Source organism: Marmota monax, unplaced genomic scaffold, assembly GCF_021218885.2.
Source record: "Marmota monax isolate L192 unplaced genomic scaffold, Marmota_monax_Labrador192_F-V1.1 WCK01_AAM20220418_F8-fsc00080, whole genome shotgun sequence".
Lineage (NCBI taxonomy): Eukaryota > Metazoa > Chordata > Mammalia > Rodentia > Sciuridae > Marmota > Marmota monax.
Window position 1 is genome coordinate 8,507,136 of NW_026694750.1, and position 16,472 is coordinate 8,523,607.

The 16,472-nt window shown below is 60.1% G+C and overlaps 1 protein-coding gene and 1 long non-coding RNA gene across 3 annotated transcripts; both read left to right on the top strand.

Moving 5' to 3' along the window:
* Positions 1-76: 76 nt before the first annotated feature.
* On the top strand, positions 77-6,722 carry Rnf223 (ring finger protein 223). Of its 2 annotated transcripts, XM_046424558.2 has the most exons (4): positions 77-1,796; positions 4,054-4,254; positions 5,559-5,585; positions 5,710-6,722. In XM_046424558.2, exons 1-4 carry the CDS (start codon positions 1,589-1,591, stop codon positions 6,294-6,296), a joined length of 1,023 nt encoding a protein of 340 aa, XP_046280514.1. In that variant the 5' UTR covers positions 77-1,588; the 3' UTR covers positions 6,297-6,722. The 2 variants fall into 2 exon arrangements, with proteins under 2 accessions (XP_046280514.1, XP_046280516.1); XM_046424560.2 differs by having other exon boundaries at positions 1,576-1,796; positions 5,559-6,722.
* Positions 6,723-8,755: 2,033 nt separating this feature from the next.
* LOC124079273 (uncharacterized) lies at positions 8,756-14,232 on the top strand. The gene is made up of 3 exons (XR_006847235.2): positions 8,756-9,036; positions 9,815-9,892; positions 10,777-14,232. It is a non-coding gene; the product is annotated as an uncharacterized LOC124079273 (long non-coding RNA).
* The last annotated feature ends 2,240 nt before the right edge of the window (positions 14,233-16,472 follow it).

The window sequence follows — 16,472 nt, forward strand, 5'->3', positions numbered from 1 at the left end:
GTGGCTGCCACCCCCTTCCAAGCCGGTACCACCCACCCCACTGCCATATGCAGGGGACAGGGAGACAGCAGGATCCAGGAGTGCTACTACCTAGTTCCTAGTCAGGGGCCTCAAATCGGGGACTGCCTGGCTCCTGCCAAGGGCCCACCCCTGAATTCACCCCTTCAGCTCTCAGGGTGTCCCCCAAAAGACAGCTTGCTCCAAATCCCCTTGTTGGAGAGGGCCACCCGAGGTTCCTGGGACCCAAGATGGGAAGATGTGGGCATCTCTTCTGGCTGTTGTGGAGAAGAGCCAGACCTGGCAGGGGCATGCAGACAGGGCCATGGAGACCTGGCAGGGATTGCCAGGCCTCATTCACACCCCTAGAAACCCTCAGGATGAGGCTACAAATAGCAGCTTATGGGCTTGACTCACCCTTGGGGAAACCTCCGTGTCCTGGCCACTTGAGCCCAGGGCAGCAGTCCCTCCTCAAGCCCACAGGTGGACAGTTCTTTGGGAGGCTGGTGGGCATGGAGGCATTTGCTGATGGGCAGCAGAACTGGCCAAGGAGGGCAAGCTGGAGCAAGGCAGTTACTGACCCTCCCCTGGGCACTGAGAGTCTGCCCAGAGGAGGGCAGAGCACCTAACACTTGGAATGCCCCGAGTCCTGGCCCTGCCCCAGCCCCTCTGCCCAGACTATGGACTGGGGGTTGTGTCTTCAGATACCTGCTGCCGCCCAGCCTCAGAAAGGCCCAGCCTGAGGTCTGTCAACCTGAGAAGTGCTTGGGAACAAGGCCCCCAGTAGGCCTACCCCCCATCACCTTGTTCTGGGAACAAAGGACCCCACCCTGGAGACAGAACATGAGGAGCAGCGAGAACCACAGGAGGAAGTCTGACCCCAGTGTGCCTCTTTGCACCCGGGACCTCCCCAGGGCCATGCCATCCTGAGGTACCTGCAGCAGGACAGGTGCTTTGGCCAGACTGAGGGACCCCCAACGTGATTTTTAAAAATATTTTTTAGTTGTAGGTGGACACAATACCTTTATTTTTATGTGGTACTGTGGATCAAACCTGGTGCCTCTCACGTGCTAGGCGCTGAGGCACAACCCCAGCCCCACCAACATGATTCCTGATGGCAGGTAGGAAGGGACATTTTGTGGCAGACAGAGAAGGCCCCCTCCCTCTCTGGTCATCCTGAGCAACCTCTGCCCAGGCCCTTCTCTCTCATGCTGACCTGGGACCTCTCCCTCACCTCCACCCATGGCCAAAATTGGAAACAGAGGTCACTACAGCCCCCGGCACATTCTTCCCTAGAGCCCAGCCCCCCACCCTTCATTCCCTTACCTGCTCATTCAGTATTCCCTGGGCAGCACCGGGGGAGGTGCCCAAGCTGACCAGGGAAGGATCAGCTGAGCTAGGACTCAGGTGGACCTGAGAGTGATGTCGGGTGGTGGGTGCACAGTTAGATGGGGCCTGGGTCTGGGGGCTGCCTGGGCTCTGAGCCTCAGTGGGGTGTGTATCAGTCAGGCTCAGCAGATGGGGGTTCTGAGCAGGGGCTATCAAGAGATCTTTGGGGACTGCAGTTTCACTGCTGAGTACAAAAGGGACAATGCTGTCCAGGCTGCCTCCTTTCCAGAGGTTGGGGACCAGGCCTGGTGCCAGCCCCAGAAGGTGGGGCAAAGGGCAGACCCAAGTGTGCCTTCCATCCCAGAGCCTACCTTCCCCTTCCAGCTTCTGCCTCCATCCATACCTGGGCCTGCGTGAAAGCATCCCAGCCTGGAGCCAGCAGAGCCACTGTGACATGCAGACAGCCTCAGGTGCAGCAACTCGGGGAGGGTGGGCAGTCAGCAGCATGACCAGCACCAGGCACACCCGGGCCTGGAGTGCCTCTCCACTCTGGCCCCAAGTACAGCATTGTCAGAAATGGGAGACCAGCTTCACCCATGGCCCTGGAAGTGGGAGAGCCGTGAACCATGGGCTTCAGGGTGCTCCTTCAAGGCCATGCTCTCCTGGACTCACCTGCACAAGGACAGCTCCTGTATCTGCCACCCACATTAGGTGGGGAGGGATGAGTGAGGGCCTTGCCCAGGGAGCCCCCAGGGTGAGGGGTAGGGGGAGAGGAGACCGGAGAGAGTGAGGCAGACCCTGTGTGCACACACGCACCCGTACACTTCATGCATGCACAGTGCTCACTCGGCCACTGTTAGGGTGCTGGTGCACACACCCCATTCGCTCGCTTGCCTACTCGTGACGTGGTAACAGGTGTGCCCCAACCACTGCCCTGGACACAGTCTGCCAAGTTCCCTCACTGCTGGGTGGGACTCCCCCAGGCCCAGGTGGGGGAAGGCAGGGATTCTGGCCCCACCTCTGCAGCAAGGCCTGGTGCATTCCTTGGGCCTCTATGTCACACTCGCCTCTGGGTACTGACTGTCCCCTGAGGAGCCCGGTGACCTCACAGTGGCAATATTCACAGGAGCCTGGGGAGGAGGTTTCAGGGCAGCCAGGAGTCTACTTCCTGGAGGGCTTGTGATGCTGAGTCACTTGGCTCGCAGAACTGGCTCCAGGGGCTGATCACAGCACCCCAGGAGCCCCTGACCCTGCTCAGGGAGCCAGTCCCTCTCTAGTCACTACCTCCTTCTGGTCCCCACCCCTCTCTAGGACCCCAACTGCTCTCTGTTCCCCTACTTCCTATCTGGGCCCTCTCTCTCTGGCCCCCATCTCCTTTCCTGGCCCTGAGGTTTCTCTCCACTCCAGGAGCAGACCGGGAAACTTAGGTCTCTTCCTGAGGTCAGGTTCCCCTCTGGTAAGGCATCACCCCCCAGCTCTCCCTCAGGCCCTGGGAGTCTTGTCCTTGAGCACCAGGATTTGGGGGAGCAACACCGCAGGGGCTTCTGATGCCCAGTCCACTGAGGTGGTCAGTGGTGCCTGCAGGCGGGTGGGCCCCCAAGGAGCAGGGGCATCCCTTGCCCTAGAATGGTCCCTCTCACATTGTGCCCTTTCCACAGGCCTGTGTGTGGGCTCCAACCGCAGAACCCGGGTTCTTGCTAGCAGTAGGGCCCACATCCCCAGTTCAGCATCACTGGTGAATTGACCACTGTGCTTAGGCAGAAGGCAGGGAAACCTCGGGACATGGGTGGAGAGGGGCCCACATCCATTGGAGGGATCCAGGTTGGTCATCTGGAGTGGAGTGGGCAGTACACCTCCCTCCGCTCACAATGGGCGCTCAGGTGAGCTGGCGCGGGGGTTGTCTGTGCCACTGGCTACCTGCTTGGCCCATCCGGCTTTGGTATGGTCCCCTCACCCTCCCTCCACTCTAGCCTCAGCCCTAGGTGAACACTGACACCAGCCCGGGCCTTTGCCCTGTGGCTGACTAGAGCCCCATGCTGACTGGCCAGAGCCAGGCAAGCTGCTGCGATCCTCTGCTGGACCCGGGTCTCCCTCAGCCCCTGGTCCCTGCCCCACGGTACACAGTGCAGGAGCGGGGGAGGCGTCTTGCCCACAAGCTGCTGTGACCACCCAGGTCACAAATGTCCGTGCTCTGATTTCATCCTCAAAGTTGCTGCTCAGGCCCTGCCTAGCCTTGACCTCTCACCTCACTTCCTGGACCCCAACAGAGGGAGGCTGGGCTGGAGTGGGGCCCTGGGCAGAGGCAGAAGAGTGCTAGGCGTGAGAATCCTGAGGATAGTCACAGGTGGATGGGTGGGAGGGGGTGGAGCTTCTGGGGAGGCAGGTAGCAGTGCAGGTGACAAGCTGGGCTATAACTGTGAGGTGTTTGTGGGTTCCCCTGCTTTGGGCCCACCCAGGAGCCATGGGCAGCCGGAACTAGAACAGAGTGGACAGACCCCCATGCTGCAGAGGCCTGGGCTGGCCCCAGACGCAGAACCTCTGATCCCCATGCGGCCATGCCTGTCCTGCTAGGTAAAGAGGATGGCCAGCCAATCCTGAAGCCCAAGCCACACCCCCAGCCACCCTGGAGGTATAAAGGCACCTGCCCACAGCTCATGCCTTGAGAACTCACACCTGTCCCAGACAGCCCACACCAGGACAGGCATACGCATCCTCTACTCCTGACAGCCAAGGTACACTTGCCAGTACCTCAGGACAGCTGCTGGCCACTGGCCCCAGGAGAGACACCTGCCAGGTGGAGCAGAGGCCAAGCCAGGACTGGAGGAGAGGGAGCAAACAGTATTGGAGCTGGGGAGCCCAGAGGCTCAGAACCCCTCTGTGGTCGGTGGAGAGGATCATGCCCAGGAGCTACTGACCCCCCGCTGCCAGGTAAGGCTGCTCAGCCTGTCCTCACCCTTCACCTGAATAGGCCCAGGGCGGAGCACCTCTGTGAGGGTGAGGCCTGGTGCCAAGGAGCAAGTTCTGTGGGAGAAAGGTGGGGGAGGGCAGTCCCGAGGTCCTCCCAGGCTCGGCCAGGGCCACAGCTATCCCTGAGATGTGGTGACATCACGTGCCAGGAGCCTGGGGCCCTCGTGACATCACGGTGATGTCAGGTGACTCACAGGACCACAGTGACAATTTAGCAATGCCTGCACCTTCCAGCTGCCCCCAGGACTGGCCAGTAAGCCTAGATCAGGGCCAGGAAGGCAAGGGGCCACCTCTAGTGAGGCCTCCTGGCTCCATGGTCCTGGGACCAGAGCCTTTGAGATGAAAGGCATTGTCACTTGTCTGTCCTCTAGGCAGGACCCTGTGGCTGGGGAGGGGCAGCAGGCAGGGCAGGGCAGGTGTCTGGTCAGCGGGGTCTTCTGAGCCCATCAGGGAAGTAGAAATGGCCATGGAAGAGAAGGCCCTGGACCCTTCAACATCCTGCTTCCTCTTCAAGGGGCAGCCATGACCTGACATTCAGGGGCACAGAGAGGATGGCTGAAGCCTGCTTCACCCTAGCCGGGGGGCATTTCCAATCCCTGGTCAAGGGCACAAGACCCTGGTCACCAGCCAGACAAGTGGGCCCCAAAGTGTCCAGGGTGCAGCTGGGAAAGCCCTTCCTTGGAATTTCACGCAGGCCTTCCCAGTCTTCCCACCATCACATGGCTCCGCTGCCCTCAGACTCAGAGACCCCCACCCACTCTACTTGGCCACTTACAACTCCCGCACGTGCCGACCAACCCAGGCGCCCACTGCATGTAGTTTCACATCACTTCAGCCGCCTACAGGCAGCCCACAAGCCCAGGGCCCCCATCCTGCAGGCTCCGGGTTGAGTCAACCTGGTTGAGCTACCCACCCTCAAGCTGCCTTTCCCACAGGGCCCGTACCCCCAAAGATGGGATGTTGCAGGAGCCATCACAGACCACTGCCATCATAAGTAGAGGCAGGGGGCAGAAGGTGTCCACTGAGCCATGAGATGCACCCCAGCACCCTCTGGGCCATCTAGGCCTGGGGCCCGCTGGACACCCAGCCCTGGGACAAGTAGGGGAGGGTAGGTGATAGCTGGGGTGAAAGAGCTCCAGGGGCACAGAAACTTTAGAGGTCCCCACAAGTGGACAGTGTGTTCCCTGGAATCTGGGGGCTGATGCTGGACAAGACTGACCTCATAGGATGGGCAGGGGACACTCACAGCAGCCTCTGTTCCACAGCCCAGCACCATGTCAACAGGCCAGCAGGTATGGCACACGGTGGTACCACCCCACTGCCGGAGCAGCCCCACAGTCTCGACACCCAGGTCACCCGGCACCCCTGGTTCAGAGAAGGTGGCCTCCCCGCTCGAGTGCTCCATCTGCTTCTCAGGTTATGACAACATCTTCAAGACACCAAAGGAACTGTCCTGCACCCATGTCTTCTGCCTGGAGTGCCTGGCCCGGCTAGCGGCCGCCCAGCCCACGGGCTCCGGCAGTGAGGCTGTGCCTTGCCCATTCTGCCGGAAGCCCACAGCTGTGCCAGCTGCTGGGGCCCCTGCCCTGCGTACCAGCCGCCAGCTGCAGGCCAAGATGCCCGCCCACCTGCAACGAGAGGAGCCAGTGTGGCTAGAGGGCACCAAGCTGTGCTGCCGCCCACTGCCTGCCACACCTGGCCGTGAGGCACCCAGCTTTGTGTGTGTGGATGTGGGCCTGAGCAAGCCTGCTGAACCTACCCCACCTGTGCCTGTCCCAGACCTGGCCCCACGCCGGAGCCGCCTGGCCCGCTGCTGGGCAGGCTGCAGGGACTGGCGGCGCTTGGCATTGGTCTCTGTCCTGCTGCTGGTGCTGTTCTGCATGGTGCTCTGGCCCGTGCAGTGCGCGCTCAAGACTGGGAACCTGCGCTGCCTTCCCCGGCCACCTACCGCCTCCAGCACTGCTGCCACTGCCTTCTCCCTTGAGCCCCTGGCTAGCAACTAGGGTCACCAGCCTATGGCCAGGCCTCCGATCCGCCGGGGTCAGGGGCACAGCAGCTACTGGAAATTTATCCCCTAGGACCCCACTGAGGGTCCTCATGAGATGGACAAAGGGTGCCCAAGGTCTCTAAGATTGATTGGCTCCGACAGGCCCTAGACGCTATCCCTTCCCCTGTCACACAGGTGGTGGAAGGGACCCAGGAGGTGCTGGCCTCCTCCACACACTGCAATGCATGGAGGGCTTACTGTCTTTGAGGCCATTTCACCAGGGCCTTCCCAGGGCTCTCTCTAGGCAGGGCTGGCCCCTTCTGTGGAGGGATCAGAGAGCAGAGGCAGGCCAGGCCCTCTGCCCAGGCCACTGCAGAAACTGCCCAGATGCCCTTCTATGCTTGCAGATAGTACATTTTAAAATAAAACGTTTTTATATCCATGTTTGGTAAAACGTTCTCACTCTGTGTCCCCGCCGCCACTCAGTCCCCACCCCTCCAGAAAGCCCCCTGTTCCACCAGCCTAGCCTCTGTCCAGGTTCCCCACTGGATCGTGGGTGGGACCAAGGACTAGGGGGCCAGCTCCAGTACCATGAGGTTCCCCTAGGGAAACAGGGACAGTCCCAGGGCACCCCAGCAGGTTGGAGCCTCAGCCTGGCCCAGCACCCAGTGGCTCTAAGGGGGCTTCTCTTTCCCCATCTCCCACCATGGCCATCCCTGCCTACCCCCAGGAAGTTGTGGACCCCCAGCCCCACCAGGAGAGCTGTTTAGGGAACCACAGGACCCAAGACCCCTGTGGAAACCAAGGCCCCAGGGTCCCTGAAGCAGAGGTGGTGACAAGCAGTGGTGGCCTGATGATCTAGACCTTGGGTCCCTCTGGTAGACCCTCAGCCCTCCTGAGCTAGCCCACCTGCTGGAGCAAGTGCATGCAGCTTTGTGGGCTGGGCATCCTGCCCACCCCACCCCACCCAGGTTCTGCCATGGCCCCAGGAATCCTGTACCACAAGGTAAGTGAGACCAGGAAGGCCCAGACCTGCCCCGAGGCCCAGATCCTTCCTGCTCCTACCAGCAGGGCCTCTGACGGGGCAGAGAGAGAGAGACCCTGTAGAATCTGGGTCCAGTCCTGGGGACCATATACACCCCTGGCCCGGGACTAGGGGGGGCCAGGGATCAGCCTAAAAACAGAACTAAAACCAGCTTTACTAGAGATGCCCTGATGCCACAGGTAGCTGTGAGAAGGAAGGGTGCCTCCATGGACACAGGCCGGGGTGTCACACCCTGTCACGCACAGTCACGCATATGTAGAGTCACCTCACCACCAGCAGGGCCAGGCACGTGAGTCTGCACACATGGTCACATGAGCATCTCTACAGGCTCTCATTCCACAGGCCTTATTGCACAGGCATGGTGGTGAGGAGGCCAGGCCTGCTGCCCTGAGATGGGCAGGGCACACAGGTCAGCAGGATACTAATACCGATGGTTGCAGTCATGTCAGGCATGGACTGTCCCTGTTGCTCACTTCACACACAGGCCAACATGGAGTGGCTGGACTTGAGGCACATTCAGGTTCACATGTGGTCACTGTCAGCTCTGCAGTCCTCACAAGGCCAAGGACACTGGATCTCAAGACTGTTCTCCTATCAGTCGGGTCCAGGTCTGGCACGCAAGTCTGAGAGGTGGACTCCAGCCCCCACCCCCCCACTCCAACACCTGAATATCTCAGGCCCTGAAGCAGCCTCCTGAAGGAGCCAACAGCTTCTAAGGGCTCCAGCCCTACCCCAGGGCACAGACAGGGAGGCGTGGGTGGAGGGTGGCAGAGGCCCCTCAGCCCCCAGGCTCTGCAGGCTCTCATAGAGGCCTGCGGGCGGAGAAGCAGGTCAGCTGGCTCCCACGAGATCCCACCCAAAACGGGTGGGATTCGCCTGCACCCCAGACCGTCAGCCAACTCACGCCGCGGGCGACCGGGACTGCGCAGGTCGGGGACTGAGGCCGAGCTTCCAGTCCTCGGCTAGGACTCGCGCTCCGCTGGGGGCCCACGCAGTCCCCGCCCCGCCCCGCCCCCACCTGCTCGCGCAAGCGCAGCTGCTCGCCTCGGATGTAGCGCTGTGGCGCTAGGTACACGAACTGGGACTGCGCCTCGCCTCGGTTTGCACCATCCGCCAGCGCGGCTGCCGCACCAGCTGGTTCGTCCAGCCCTAGGGACAACGGCGTTCAGGGCAGCTGGCAAGCAGAGGCGGCTGGAGGGGTCAGAGGCCAAGGGGGCGGAGTCGTAGGGTGGGCTCTGGGTGGGGCTAGCTGGGAGGGCAGGGCTGGAGGGGCGAGGCCCGTGGGAGGGCGGGGCCATCAGGTCAGGAGGAGGGAGAATGGAGCCGGGGGGAGGGGCAACGGGAGAGGGTGTGGCTTCTATGGGGCGTGGCCTCCGGGAGGGGAGGGGCCGGAACTGCTCACCAAATTTGCGGATGAGGTCCGCCAGAAAGTCAAACACAATGATGGTGCCCTTGCGTCTGATGCCCGCGCTGGGGTCAAACCAGGCGACCTCTTAATGAATGCAAGGAGCGAAGCCCTGGTCCAGAGGTCCAGTCTCCTATTGCTCCCTGCCGTCCCACCCCTGGTGGCACCTGCAAGGCACCACGATGAGCCCTGCGCCTGGCAGGGTTCACCTCATCCAGGTCAAGTACTGAAAGTGCTTCATTGTGCGCGGTGGCTCCTCCTGGGAGGGGCAGGTCTGGTTTGGAGAATGTGAGCCGCAGCTCCCAGGTAGGGCCACCAGGGTGAGAGGGTCCTGTTAGGACCCCTCGGTGGGAGGGGCAAAGGGGGTGAGCTGGGAGAAGGTGGAGGGGCTGGAGACAGGCCACGGCCAGGCAGGAGGGGAGGAAGGAAAGGAAAATGGGGGTGGAACAGAAAGGGAAGGAAAGAAGGAGCAGGGCAGGAGTGGGGACAGGGGGTTTCGTTTAGGCAGAGCCAGCCTCCTGCCTGAGGAATTCGCAGGACCCTCCCACAAAGAGGTGGTTGCTCAGATCAGAGCCCTGTGCTGCTGGGAAGGGGGAAGGATCTGTGCCTGGGGCAGGAATAGGCACCAATGGCACCCAGAGAAGACAGCTGCTGACAGGAGCCAGGCAGAGACCTGGGGAGGCAGATGTGAGCATGCGCCACCTGGAGCCAGGGCCAGGCCCTCTGTGAGCAGAGCCCAGTCTGTGAACCAGGTTCAGGAGAACAGAAGCCACCAAAACCAGTGGGTTTCTCAGCTCAGGACCTCCTCTCCCTCAGCATGGACCTGGGGACACCCTGGCCCTCTGACCTAGAGCCACACACATTCCACTGCCCACCACACTCACCTGGTCTGGCCGCCCCACTTGTAGCTTCGGTGCATAGTAGCCCTGTTGCACACACATATATGGCCTAACTCTTGGTGGCCCTGAAGCTCTGGCCAGTACCAGAAACACTTGTTCTGAAGGAGGTCAGCCTGTGCCGCCTCGCCTTGCAAGCACACGCATACAGGTGCAGTCATGGGCTCTTTTTCCTCCCTCCGCCCCAGTGCCCCACAGCTTTTTGTCCCGGAGGAGGAGGTGCTTCCTTGACCAGTTAAGAGGCAAGCCTGGACCTCACAGTACAGGTAGGACTCCAGGCTCCTATCCGCTCTTGCTCCACCTGTCTGATGGTCATGACAGTGACATGTGTGTCCTCTTGGTACATCATGCCCCAGAAGGCAGCTGCCGAGGTCTGCAGGGAGCCCTGTGTAGCAATGTACACTTTGCCCACTCCCAAGTCTGATTTCTCCTCTGGGTCACTCTGAAAGGGGGTGAATGTCAAAATTAAAGCTGAGAGGACAGATCTAAGTTTATGCAAGTGTGCAAAAGAGCCTAGGTAGTTCCTGGTTCCTCACACTTAAGGCCAGGGGAGGGCTTAGGAGTCACACTCAGTCCAGCTTGCTCTGAAGACCCTGCTGGCTGGCTTTCAGCCTTGCCAGGGTCCACACTTTGCTCTCCACCCCTTGGACCTCCCAGCATGGTCTCTGGTGCCTAAGATGGAGCCCGGATGACTGGAGGGGCAGATACAGGTCAGGATCTCCTGTGCGATCCAGACAGGACTTGAGGGCAGGATGTCATGCACACCTACCTGCTCCCTCACACACCCACCTGATGCAGTTAGCATTGATGTAGTCGGCTCCAGGCAGGCTGGTGTCCACGTCATGCAGGGTGACATGGGTGGTATCAACTGGGAAGGGAAAGAGGCCATTCAGGTCTCCTGGAGAGGTGGGAAGCTCAGGGGCACCACCCTGTCTCCTTGCCCACTGACCTGTGATGAGCAGAGGTGGTGAAGTCTGGGGCCTTGTGTGTGAGAGGGAGCCAAATCTGGTGGTGGGCACTCCCTGCCTCCCCCAGGACCCCTGCCAGGTGGTCTCCATATGCCCATGGCAGTGAAGCACTTGCCTCACGGGAAACGATGTTCTTGCAGAGGTCATCGGGCTTGTTCTCTGGCCTCTGTCCCTTCTTCCAGGGTTATAGGAGCCAGCATTCCTGCTGTTGCAACACCTGGGAGAATGGAGGCTTCAGCTGTGGCCCTGTCCCTCTGCAGAGCCCTCAATGCCACCACCCCGCCCCAGCCCTGGAGGATGGAGTCAGAGGTAGGCAGCAGGAAGGGAGCACCTCAGACTCCTCGCAGAGGCCCTGCTTGTCTTCCCACGGGCATCTGCAGCCTGGGTGAGCTTCTGCACGCGACTCTTGGCTCTGATTCTTGTGGCCTTGTGGGGCTTCCAGGCAGAGGCCCGAGCTGAGGTTAGCAGAGCCCCCAGCACCCTTCACCAAGGTGGCCACCATGCCCTGACCAGGCCTAGGACCCTCATTCTGGAGAGGACACTGGGGCCATGTGCCAGGGGCCTTGCCTATTCCTCCCTTCTCTTGGTCCTTCAGATTCCCAGGGCAAGCCTGCAGGAAGTCTTACCCCTTGCCCCTTTCGTGGAGGGGTCAGTGCTGGCATCCCTTGGGCCCCCGGGCTCATGCCGCAGCCTACCTGCTTGAGCTGCGTGACGGCCCCGACTTCTCCTCCAAGGGGTTGGAGACGCCTTCCTGTAGTGTCCCACCAGGTCTCTCAGGATGTAGAACTGCTCCCTACCTCCCGCCATACTTCCCATCAGTTTGTGGGGTGGCAGTGAGGGGCCTGGCTGTGAAGCCCGCCCTTCCCAGAGTCACAGCCCTCTCATGCCGCCTCCCGCTTGGAAGCAGACCAGAACGTAGGTGATGCGTGGCTGCGGTCGGTGCCCGGTGCCTCCTCTGGCTCCTGAGTCAGCCCTGTGAGCACAAACTGCCCAGGGTCGCTCTGATTCTCCTGTACCAGGAAGCTGCCCGGATGCCCCTTCTCCATCAGCGGCTTCTCAGCCTCCTTGCCAGACAGGTGCCTGTGGTACCACCTGGCCCAGGGTGAAGCTCAGATGAGGTTGGAGGCCCTAGCCTGGGAGAGACTCGTATGAAGCTGACACTTCAGAAACACATATGGAGACAGAGACAGACAACATCAGACCTCAGGCCCAACGGCCTTGGAACTAGCGGGCCCAACCCTCTGACCCTCTCTCTTCCCCCAGGAGTGCTAAAAGACGAGACAGCTGTGTTGAGCAGGGTGCGGGGTGGCCACCAGGTGGCAGCCTGGTCCTCAGCCACAAGAAGCAGAGCGGCCTCCCAGACCAGCCCACCAGGTCCCTGGCACAACCAGCTTCCTGTAGTGGGGAAACAGACTGCAGGAGCTGGCTCACCCCAGTCACTAGCCAGGAGGGTAGTGGTGGCATCAGGGCCCAGTCCCCTGCTCTCTCACCCCTGCACTTGTGCTTTGGACTTGGGGGACACGGGCCTCATAGCACACGGGGGCAGGGCTGCCGACACTCTCAGTTTGGCGGCCAGTGCCCCCCGGGTGACTGAAGAGTAGGTGAGAGGCGGTACCCAGCCGACTCACACACTTGCATACACATACAGGTGCCATCAGCCCAGGCTCATCACTCTGACGTGGGGTCCTGGCAGCCCAGTGGGCCCTGCTGTGATCATGAAGCAGCCTCCCACACTGGCCCGTGCCGTGCTGCCCCAGCTCAGCCAGCGTGGCGGACTTCTCTCCCTATACAGGTCACAGGCGTCACCCACGTTCTGGCTCATGATGTGGCTCCCTCCTTGTGCCACCTGGAGGGCAGGTTCAGGGCAGCTATGGGAAGGGAGCCTGGCTCCCACCATCCCCCGCCTCCCGTCTTCACTCAGCCTCCGGGACAGTCTCTGGGCTTTTCCTGCCAGAAACAGATGGGGCCAGGACCCTCCCCACTGCAGCTCTTGTCCAGTCAGTGTGGGCACCTCCTCCCACCCCCTGCCCAGGACTAGGCTTTGGGACCCCAGGCCCAAGTTCCTTAACCTGGAGGCCAAGGCTGGGGCAGCCCACCGCCAGTGGTCCTGCCCAGGAGCGCCCAACCAGGCTCAGTCCCTTACCCACCCCCTATGTGCTCAAGTCAGGGTCCCAGGTGCCACCGTACAGTTGGGGAGCTCTGGGGAAGAAATTCTCTCTTTTCAAAGTGAGCCTGCTGCCTCAGGCTTAGGAGAGAACCTAGGCAGACCTGAAGCCTGTTAGAGCCCCAGCGGCCACTTCTCCTCACAGACTGATGCCTCCTAGTCCAGGCAGACATGGGTCCAGCTGTCTACTCTGCTGGTCACAACTCCTCCCACACAGTCCCCAGGAGCTGGCCCCCAGAGGGCAGGCAGTGGGACCAGCTCTGCCTTACCTCCCTGAGCCACCCCAACAGAGGCACAGCAGCTGCCCCACAGCACCCAGTTTCCCTCAGCTACTGCCCACTACCCTCTGGGAGCATCCTAAGGTGTTGAGAACCCTTGCCTGGCCAGGCCCACCCTCCTGCAGACAGCGTGAAGTCCCCTGGGCTGCTCTTGCTGGGCCTGCCTGGGAAGCTCCCGTGGGGCCCTGGGACAGAAGCAGCATCTCTGCCTCCGCCCCACTGGTGTTGGGGTGAGACCACCTGGAATGGGGGCAGTAAGCTGGAGACTGCAGACCAGTCCTGCCCCAGCCCCTGCATCATCTCTGCAGCTAACACCCACAGTTGCCAAGGGGGCCTCCCCACGCTCAAAGCTGGCGATGGGCCATGATGAGGAAGGAGGCGGGGGCCAGGTGGGCGAGGGAGGCCCTTCCAGTGCGTCCACAGGACGGCCATCAGAAGCACCTTCCACATGACCCAGCTTCTCAGGGTGGAGCTGGGGCCTGCCACAAACATGAGCCCTTGTTCAGACCCCCTAGAGCCACCCCACTAGCCCCTTGGTCTTGGAAGACTTCAGCTTCCTGGCTGCAGGAAGGAAGGCTTTGCCCAGCTCTGGGGTGTGCTGCCCTGGGTGGCTGACAGAGGCCGGCAGCTGCTGTGCCCTTCTGGCTTGTGGACTTCCTGTTCAGCCCCCATCACAGGCACCACACTGAGTAGCCTGCTGAATGTCTCCTACTCAAAAATCAAGTTCCATAAGTGCCACTCTGTGTGCTGCCGTATTCCACGGCTGAAAACAGTGCCTGGGATCAGAAAATAATCACGTTCGAATCAAGAAGTGAATGACCTGGGCTGGGGATATGGCTTAAGCGGTAGCGCACTCGCCTGGCATGCGCCAGGTGCTGGGTTCGATCCTCAACACCACATAAAAATAAAATAAAGTTATTGTGTCCACCTAAACAACTAAAAAAATAAATATTTGAAAAAAAAGAAGTGAATTACCATCAACATTCATAGCAGCACAACTCACAATAGGTAAATTATGACATTGACCCAGATGCCTGTCAATAGATAATGGATTAAGAAACTGTGGGCTGGGATTGTGGCTCAGCGGTAGAGTGCTCACCAAGCATGTGCGAGGCCCTGGGTTCAATCCTCAGCACCACATAAAAATAAATAAATAAAGGTACTGTGTCCAACTACAACTAAAAAATAAATCTTCAAAAAAGGAAATGTGATACGTGATACACACACACACACAATGGAGTTCTACTCAACCATAAAAAAAGAATACAAGTATGGCATTTGCCAGTAAATGGATGGAAATGGAGAATATTACACAAACTGAAATTGGCAAAACTCAGAAACCCAAAGGTCAAATGTTTTCTCTCCTTTGTGGAAGCCAGAGTAAAACAAAGGAGAGGATAAGATAAAGAACCAAATACAAATTAATGTAAGTGAAGGAAGTCTAGCAGAGCAGAGGAGGGAGAGGGCAGGGAGGACAGGAGGGAAAAGGGGGATCAGGAACTGGAATCGAATTCCGTGCGTGTAGGAGTTTGTTGATATAAACCCAACTACCACGGGTAACCTTAAGGCTCTACTAAAAGAAGAAGTGAGTGACTAAGAATGGCAGGCGGTGGGTGGCAGAGGGCTGTCAGTGGATGGGTGGATGGGTGGATGGGTGGGTGGAAGCAAGCAGCTGGCAGGAGCCATTGAGAAAGCCAGAGGCCACCAGTTCGCTGACTACAGGGCACAGCAGGACAGAGGCAAGTGCTGGGAGGGAGGAGCCGCAGCAGGCCCAGACGTGGCAGGCCTCCTGTCAGAGCCTGTGCTGCCGTCCACTGTCCACTGAACATGAGCCTCCAAGTAGGTGCAGGCAGGGAGGCTCTTCCGCAGACCCTCTGTGTCCCTCCAGATGTCCTTGGCCTTGCCTCCCGCTCCCCAACCTCACTGAGCCTCCTTCCAGGCTCCTCCCCACCCCTGGCCCCAGGTCCTGCTCTTCCTGGGGAGTCCATGCTTCTCTCCCACCTCCGGGGGCCTGGCCATGGTGCTTTGCTCCTCATGTGGGGTGGGGTCCCACTGAGTCCACCTGCCACTCACCCTCCAGCCCTAGCCCTGCATGGAGCTGCAAGCTCACAGACACCTCAGCATCTCCATTTGTAAAGATAGCAGCATCTTCCGCAATATTTGCAGGATTTGTCTCCTGTTCTCCATCTTCCCTCTCAGCAAAGCAGCCACTGTGCACCCACTGCCTGGGCCTCAACCCCAGCAGCGATCCATCAGCACTCTCTGGTCACACCTTTGCAACATGCGCAGAGTCCTCCCTTCTCCCCACCCCTGGCCCCATGGCAGATGGCTGTGTTCTCAGAACTTCCAGCTGGACCTGCCTACTGCTGGTCATCGGCCTTTCGGCTGTTGGGAAGCACCAAGAGTCCTGCAAAGCAGTCCCCCAGCCAGCAGGTGTGCCCCATGGATACAGGCATCCACACTGCCTGAGAGGCCCACCCCAATGCCATTGTGCCTCCATGACTGCCCCTCTGTACGTCACCGGAGCTTGTGGCATGTGTGAGGAACAAGTGTCCCCCTGTACACTCCAGTGTTGACCTGCCGCCCTGTGGATTCTGCCCAGGCGTGAACCCATCGGCAGCTCTGTTCTGAACCTGATGGCTCCCCAGAGCATACACTTCAGTTCAGAGGGACCAAGAGCTCAAGGGGCTGCTCCAGGGTGGTCCAGCAGTACACTCCGGTGCCACCTTCCCTGTGGGGAAGAAGGGGTTTCTGGGCTTGGTGCCTGAGCTCCCTCCCACGCTGGCAGACCTTGGGAAGTTCCCACTAAGGGGGCCAGTGGGTTGGAACCAAGGAGGGCTTTCTGCAGGAGGAGGTGCTACATGGTGACGCCTGGGGCCAGTCTAGGACAGCAGGCAAGGCCACAGGAAAAAGGCAGGCAAAGGTTCCATGTCCCTGCATAGTACTGACACTGCAGAGGAAGAGGGACGGAACCCAGAGGTGCCTTCCCGCCCCTACCTGGGCTGCCCACAATGCTGACCCACATCCTGAACCCAGGTGCTGTCCAACAGCCCCAGATGGGCAATAGCAGAGCTGGGGGCAAGGGCAGTGCCAAGGTCCAGCTTCAAAGCCACAGGGGTGAAGGGCCCCGTTTGTCCTTTTGGGGACTCTTAATCATACTTTTAATCCCCTGTCCTCCCACCAGGCTGCCAAGAGTCTATCAGGTAGAAACCTCCAGTGGGGGGCTCCCTAGCTGCAGTGGCTCCCACCAGTCTGAGGCAGGGTCTGATGGTGGAGTGGGGTACCCAGTAGGCCAGTGGGCATCTGCATCTGGCCGAGGCTGGTAGGAAGAGGGAGGGAAGAAGGGAGGCCACAGAAAAATCCAACCAGGATCTGTCCTGACTATACAGGACCAAGTGGACCGAGATGTGCTTCCTCTCCAACTCGGGGGGTGGGG

Excerpts from the sequence above, each read along its gene's own strand:
- Rnf223 (XM_046424558.2), top strand. The coding sequence starts at position 1,589 with ATGCTGTCCAGGCTGCCTCCTTTCCAGAGGTTGGGGACCAGGCCTGGT. Across the intron at positions 1,797-4,053 it reads TGACATGCAGACAGCCTCAG|CCAAGGTACACTTGCCAGTA; the intron begins GTGCAGCAACTC and ends TACTCCTGACAG. Across the intron at positions 5,586-5,709 it reads CCATGTCAACAGGCCAGCAG|GTTATGACAACATCTTCAAG; the intron begins GTATGGCACACG and ends TCTGCTTCTCAG.